Source organism: Montipora capricornis, chromosome 10 (genome assembly GCF_036669925.1).
Source record: "Montipora capricornis isolate CH-2021 chromosome 10, ASM3666992v2, whole genome shotgun sequence".
Classification (NCBI taxonomy): Eukaryota; Metazoa; Cnidaria; class Anthozoa; order Scleractinia; family Acroporidae; genus Montipora; species Montipora capricornis.
In genome coordinates, this window is record NC_090892.1 from 42,216,264 (window position 1) to 42,223,763 (window position 7,500).

A 7,500-nucleotide genomic window follows, 5' to 3' on the forward strand; every position below is an offset into this window, starting at 1 on the left:
CGACACTGGTGGTGCTGCCGCTCTCGAGTGGACTGGGTTTCCACATCCAAACACAATTCAAGTTGGAGACAACCCGGCTGTTGGAGAGGAAAGTTCCGTGAGTCAGGCAAGAGCTGGCCTTTCTAAGTCACCCCACGAAAGTGGAACAAACGCTTCCTTTCCAGCATTTTCAGATGAGGTAAGGCTAGTTTCCCATCCTAACATGCATGTGGCCTAGTGTTGTAATCTAAACTGGAGAGAGAAGCGAAGAGAGGGTTCTTGTGTTACAGCAGCAGTCACTCCCGTTTGACGATCAGCCTCGTTCCCAGGGTCTCTCTTCTCTGCCCCAACGACAAAGGAGGCAGAGAAGAGGGACCCTGTGAACGAGGTTGGTTGACGACGATGTCTTAAAAATTACTTTTTGAGCCCAGTAAATAGTGCACTGACTAATATTTCTTTTCCTTTTGGTGTTTAGTTGAAGAATTCGGGTCGTGATGGAGATGCAATGAAAGTAATTTCTCAATCGGAACCAATTTCTGTTGTTGACAGGGAAACTGGAAGAAAGGTGTGTATTTTACAGTAGTTCACGTGCACACCTAAAGGGCAATGAGATAACTGAGAGTGCGCGCGCGTAAGCCACACACGCAATTCGTAAGCTGCTCGCGTTAGCTCGTGATTCAACGTTATTTTGGAGGAAAATATAATGTGAGAAATCTGCGATGTGTACTTAATACTCTGGCCAAATTTCGTCTTGATATGATTACCCGAACTGTATGTAAGGACAGGATATGTTTACTTGATTGAAAAAAGGAGAAACTATTTCGAGCCTCCTTAACACGACGTAACGAAGGCCAAGTGGATTGGAATGTCGTGAATTGCAAAATGGCCGCTGCAGAGCTCGTGTGTTGACTGAAATGACACGAGTTGACTGCTTTATGGTTTCTTTAATTTTTGATTCGCGTAGAACGTCACGGTTTCAAACTTCTTTAACTTTCGGATGTAGCGGCTCTCGCGATCTCATCGTTTCGAGATCCTTCAATGTAAACGACGCATGGCATTCAAATACAATGATAAAAACAGCTACATAGACCTTATTCATAAATGGCGGCCAATTTATAATTCTTTTGTCGAAGTGCAAATTAGCCTACCAAGCCTCGATACCATACAGTGAATTGAAAAGAATTCTTGCTGTAAAATGAGGCTTGGTAGGCTAATTTGCACGTGGACAAAAGAATTATAAATGTGGCCGCCATTTATGAATAAGGTCTATAGCCACTGAAAAGCGCAGATTCTAATTCAAATATTCACACTCGTTATTTGCATTTTCATTAACAGTTGGCAGCAAGCAATGCACCTACATTATCAAATCTTGTTGAATGGCTGCAGCGTAACGGCAATTACGATGTTGCAGAAGAGTCAGTTGCATTGGTTCGGAACAAGGTATGATATTCTGATCAATGTGAAATTAAACGTGACGGGTCGTTTTCCACCAGACCTCAATTGCTTGTTATTGACATGAGACGAGAAACAAGGTGAAACAAAACCTCGTCCTTCTTCTTTCCCAAGCCGCCTTATTGTTCATTTCCCAGGAGCCCATGACCATGACTGACACCTTTTGAGGAGATTTTTCTAAAGTTTTATTTGTTTCTTTTTTTTTTCCGGCACTGCATTTTTACAGACCGAATTATTCGAGATATTCGGCATCGCGTTTACGGGAAGCGGCAAAAGTGAGCCCAAAATTTAAAATTTGCCAAACATCAAAGAAACTTATTTCATTTAAGCTCATTTAGTATATACTCACTCAGTGATCTTGGTGTTCCAAGCAATCTGATTGGTTCGCTATCTCGGAGTAATTGAGCATTATTCACTCCCTACGGAGTGAATAATGCTTGATCCAAACAAAACAAAATGGCCGGCCTAAACTCGCCAGCATTTATGAATCGGAAATATTGAGAATACAAAATGATGCTGTGCTACAGAAGACAAAGAAAGCCACAAAATTTGGCCTGAAAGTTTTCAAGGGTAAGAGAAGAGTTCATACTTGTGCCAACTAGTGTTTGACTTCGTTTTTCCAGATAATTATTGCTGAAAATTAAACAATCTTCACACCAACAATTTGTTTCACTCGGAGTAATTCTCTCTTGTAGGGCTGGTCGCCCACCAAAACGAATTTGTTACTGAAATCGAGGAATTAAAAAAATGTCTAAGAAAGTTTTAAACGGCTGCAAGGAAACAGGAAACAAGACGTGTCATTTTACAGCAAACTAACGCTCACCTCAATAGACCATATTCGTATTCTCAGTATTGGACTGGAACTAGCTTGCAATGGAGGCTAATGCGGGGAAATCTTTTCAAATGCAAATATATTCCCCCGCATTAGCCCCCATTGCAAGCTAGTTCCAGTCCAATACTGGTCTAATGGCGCAGCTGCCATTTCATGTGGATCCTTTACAAACTGCACTTTCAATTTCCATTTCAAATGAACCTCAACAACTTTGATCGAACGGTGAAAATGTTTTAACAAGCAGACTTTCTATTTAGATTCCTGATTTAAACGGTGTTAAATGACCATTTTGCTGTTTGTGTCGAGGATTTTAACGAAGGTTATTTAGATTTGCCATGTTTGAAGCTTCTGTAAACACTTTCGCGCATGCTTTGTGCGCTTGCACGTTTTCCACGCATGAATTGAGGTGTCAATTTCTTCTGAAAATGTTGTTGAGATCACTTCGTGAGTATATTCTAAAACAATTATTCTTTGAAATCGAGGTGAATAGTGGCAGAATATTTACCTCGCCGCTTCGCGGCTCGGTAAAATATTCTGCCACTATTCACCTCGATTTCAAAGAATAATTGTTAATTATTTCCTGCTATCGACAGATATCATGCAAGTTCTTAAAGAGAGACTAATTCAGGGTTCTCCTTATCAGGCGGTAACCGGTAAAATTTGCGGCTTGTAAGAGCACTTATTACTGCCTGCAAACGCTTAGAAGTCGCAAAAAGAGGGAGGACTAATTATGCTAATTATGATAAGTCTTAATGAGAAACAGCAGCTTGCCGTTTTACGTAAAGGTGAAGCTAAATCTCTCTCTATTTTCGGACTGATGTTCTAAAGGCAGACCTCTCTTGTCTATTATTAGGGAGCTTGAGCATGTGCGTTTTTGAGACGCGGACGGCAACCGGAAGAGAACATTCCGCCTGCCAGGACAGTGGTGTCTCCCAGATTTTTATTCTAATCATCTCTAATGTTGAAAAGATACTTAGGAATGTAAATGCGGTTGTATGAAGACAAGTTAAAGGAAAAACAGCTCACTTCCGGTTGCCGTCCGCCTCTTAAAAACGCGCGTGCTTAAGCTCCCTATTCACTCGTGCAGTCCACAGCTTATTAAGCAACTGGTTTAAATGAAAGATGAGAATTACACCAAGATGGTTACGGGCTCCCGTCGACGCAGTCTTCATGTGAAACGTTTTATTTATTTATTTTTTTATCGCAGGGACTTTGTTTTCACTTTAATTTTAAACCGCACACGGCGCACCGCTCGCCAGTGGCTCAGTTGGTTGAGCACCGGGCTGCCATGCGGGAGGTCGTGAGTTCGACTCCGGCCGGACCAACACTCAGGGTCGTAAAATAACTGAGAAGAAAAGTGCTGTCTGTAGTAACATCCGCAAATGGTTAGACTTTTTCTCGGATAAGGACTATAAACCGTAGGGCCCGTCTCGCAAATATCTTCCATGTTCATAAGTTCCTTGCTGGACGTTAAAGAAACCACACACTATTCGAGAAGAGTAAGGGATGAAGTTCCCGGTATTGTGGCTGTCCTTCGTGAGGGTATGGCTGGGTGGGTATAGCAGGTCCACATCAGCTGAATAGCTGCCAATACTTCAACCTGCTCGAACAAATAAATAAATAACAAGCAAACTTGATGGACTGTAGGGCAGTGCTCAAGGTTCTTGTCCTTGTCTGTATTTTGCTGTCTGTGTGTCTTACACATGACACTGAATGCTTGCACACACCCACATACGGTCCGAAAGTGAAATGAACCTCATAGTCCAGCTACGATTTACGGACTGGCTGGTTCCCTTGTTTCGAACATTTTCCAGCGTCAGATTTGGCAACTAGATTAAGTTTTTAAATAAACTTCCACTGAATCAAACAACTACTTGCCATGCAATTGTTGTCCTCAGACCCTTTTTATGACCTGTGAGGTAAGAAACTCGGAATTCCATGGGGCGTTTAAAATAAACATCTCGCACCCAGTGCGATTTTACCGAATGTGGAACTTCGTGAGTTTTTTCCTTCAAAACTGCTCAAAACGCTGCCAGGATTGTGGTTTCGCGTTCGTGACAATTCTTACCAACCCATATTGCAGCGCGGTGCTCTTCATGTGCACAGCGCATGTTATTTACCCTTGGGAGTGTGCCATGCTTCACTGAACTGGATAGATGTTGTTTTTATGCGAAGAACCCCCACAACAGTTTATTCCATTATTGGGGTGATAGTTGATTAGGGACTAGATAGGCGATGAATTCTGTATGAAGTCAGGGAAATGCTATTCCAGAGTGGGTTGAAATCAAGGAAAAAGTGTTTTGGCCGGCCGTTTCGTGTTTCATAGTGTTGTAATTACTTTAGGTGTCGTGGTTAATAGTATGCCATGCCTGATTGCACCTTTTTGGTCATCGTTTCAGAAGCCATCTTGGTTCTCGGTTTTATGAACAATCATACTCCGGATAGCATTCCTACCATTTCCCAGGGATCTTATTTATTAACTCAATTTTGTAATTTGAGAAAATTTTGTTATCATATGGCCAGTACGGCCCCGCGTGCGCTTATCGAGAAAATCCCCCTACGAGGACCTTACGCATTAGCGCGAGCAGGGACGGGAGAAGCCGTACGGCCCTACTAGGAACACGTACTGCTCCGTGCGATGCAGTTTTAAGGGCGTTCGTCGCTTTTAAACATCCAAGTAATTTACAGCCAGAAAAGCAAATGAGTGCTCTTAAATATTGAAAAGAGCCCATATGTTAAAATGGTTATTGACTGAGTTTAGGTTGGGCCGGACAGGAAAATATTTTGCCCTCAGTCATGGCGCACGGACCTCGTTGCGCTCGGTCCGTACGCCATGATCTCGGGCCAAATATTTTCCCGTCCAGCCCTCCCACTCAGTCATTAAGTACATAATATTTGTTTCAGGGTATTTTGCCAGCATCTTTGCAGGACAGACTCTCCCAAGGTGGAATGAACTCTAACCGTACCACACCCCCAGCCGTTGGTCCGCCGCATACAGCACATCAATTGTATGGCTCATACCAAGCTTCTAAACCACCGTTCGATTCTTCATTGTCGTCAACTACGTCTCTAACATCAGCTCCCTCAACAAATACTCTAAGTGATCCTATGCGCTCAAATTTTCCATTTGACTCTGGGCATTTTGGGAATTTTCCGCATACCATGCCGTTTGGCCCATTTGGACCTGTGTCGTATTACGCCCCGTACGGTATGGGCGTGGCCACAAATCCCCATGGCAATACTTCGTTCAGCGAAAGCACTAAAACGAAACAGGCACAATCGCCAGTCAGCCCGGTTCCTTCATCTTCGCATCTCAACATGTTTAATAACGTTTTTTCATCAATGTACGCGGGATCGCAACCAGGAAGTGCTACACAGGGATACTCACCTAGTGTTGCATCAAATGCGTTTCCGTATCCCCTTGTGAACAATGGAAATATCGAAACATCGGCTCTCACAACAGGTAAAGCGGATGTATTACAGGACAGCGTAAGCCATGGTTCCTCCAGCATGGGTAGTGATGTTTCATCGCATGGCAGCCCAGAGAATGAGTCGTAAATGAGTGCCTCTTCTGGGGCTCTATCCTTATGTGTAAACGTATTCCAAGTTATGACCAGAATCAGCTCGAAATGAAATGAAAGTAAAAAATGGCGAAAATCGATAGTAGTAGTAGTAAAAGGGTAATAGTTTTGCCATTTTACAAGTGTTTATAACAAGCCAATATTTTCTTTAATCAGCTTGCTATTTTTTTGGTTGAGTAAGACTGTTTTTTTGCTGTTTGACCCGCTCAAAGGGTAGCTTGGTGTCTGTTGTTAGAAAACGGTCATCAATCTTTCAACCTTTTCGATGAATAAATCTCGAGATGATCATTGCTTCAAATTCCCATATTTTGATTAGAGGATAGGGATACTCCTTGTTAATGCAGTGGAACCAACACCTGTTCGCTCCAGGAAAAAGGCCAGTGACATTTTGCCTGCACGATTCTGTGTTGAAGTTATCTTCAAGTGCTCTTTTTGTTTTTCCTCAAGGCTTCAGGAATAATAATTTACCCAATTGCTTTTCATTCTTTTTGTGATAGTTGATGGAGGGAACTTTCTTATTGATATACTTATTCTTATATATATATACATAGCCATGATTTATACATAGAGTATTCAAACTTCTCCGCCTATTATGCGGTATTGTATGTCAAACTGACCAAAGTAATAGCGGACACTAATTTTTATAGTAATCAGTCCTTTGTTCTTACAGAAATGAATATTTCCTCACTGGTCTAATCATCACGAATAGTGAAACGGAAAATGTGGTAATGCCTTCGTTTCCAAAATTAATATATTGCAGCAGACCTGCTATTTATTTTTGACCAGAGTATTTGCACAATTTCGAGGTTGCTTTTTGTACCGTTTTAATTGTTTGTCCCATGATGACAACCTCTCCGAAAGATTCAATGAAATCGTCTGTGAATGAATCGGGAACTTATTTATTATGACGAAGATCTTCGTAATGGTGTGAATTTTACCTACACATTCATCTTATAAATACAGTTTATTCTTTGTGTAAATCATCAATCAGTTTTGCTTTTCTTTCGCATGCTGGAGCGGATTTCAATCGGTTGTGAAAAGCAACTTGCTCTCAGTTTGTCAGCCAATCAGACGCGGAAGTAAAATTGCTCGCCTTTTTTGCTTTGCTTTTCGATTGGCTTAGTTGATTATCTTCCTCCGAAATGGTTGTTGAATTCAATTATTCGCGATTTTACTTGACTACGTTGAAAACCCTTCAAAGTCACAAATAAATGCAACCCTAAAGTAAAGAGTGAACCAATGATGGTAAGCAATTAGTAACATGCGAGTAAAAGGCTTCATTCTCGCTGTTTTTGAGGGGGTAGGACATCGGACTTAGAGTTCCGACTTGGGCCGGGTTGTTCGAAGAAAGATTAGCGTTAATTTGGGTGTAAAAAATGTCACTACTTTATATCCTGGGAGACACTGAACAATCCCAGCAACTCTGCCCAGGTCTGAGTCGGTTTTCTATTGGTGGTGTTGAAAAGTGAGCATGGAATGGTTTGCGCCGTTGCAGCTTTTCGAGAGTTCTGAGCGATTGTCCTCGACTGAGCGGTATGCTCAGTGTATCGCGCCTGTGGCGCTCGTTATTTCTTTCAACCAATAATTTAGTTTCCTTGCACTACTAGTCCCCGCTTTGGATAATGGTTAACGTCCGAATCGGTTGTAAGTATCAAT

General features: G+C 41.9%; 1 protein-coding gene across 1 annotated transcript in view; it reads left to right on the top strand.

Annotated features, from left to right (window-relative positions):
- LOC138022367 (chromodomain-helicase-DNA-binding protein 8-like) overlaps window positions 1-7,500 on the top strand; it is a 41,649-nt gene that overhangs the window by 33,320 nt on the left and 829 nt on the right. Inside the window, exons 38-41 of the mRNA XM_068869480.1 lie at window positions 1-178; window positions 455-544; window positions 1,315-1,419; window positions 5,168-7,500. The exon at window positions 1-178 is cut by the window's left edge and continues 286 nt beyond it; the exon at window positions 5,168-7,500 is cut by the window's right edge and continues 829 nt beyond it. Coding sequence (XP_068725581.1) covers window positions 1-178; window positions 455-544; window positions 1,315-1,419; window positions 5,168-5,821 — 1,027 coding nt within the window. The 3' untranslated portion in view covers window positions 5,822-7,500. The remainder of the gene's footprint in view (window positions 179-454; window positions 545-1,314; window positions 1,420-5,167) is intronic.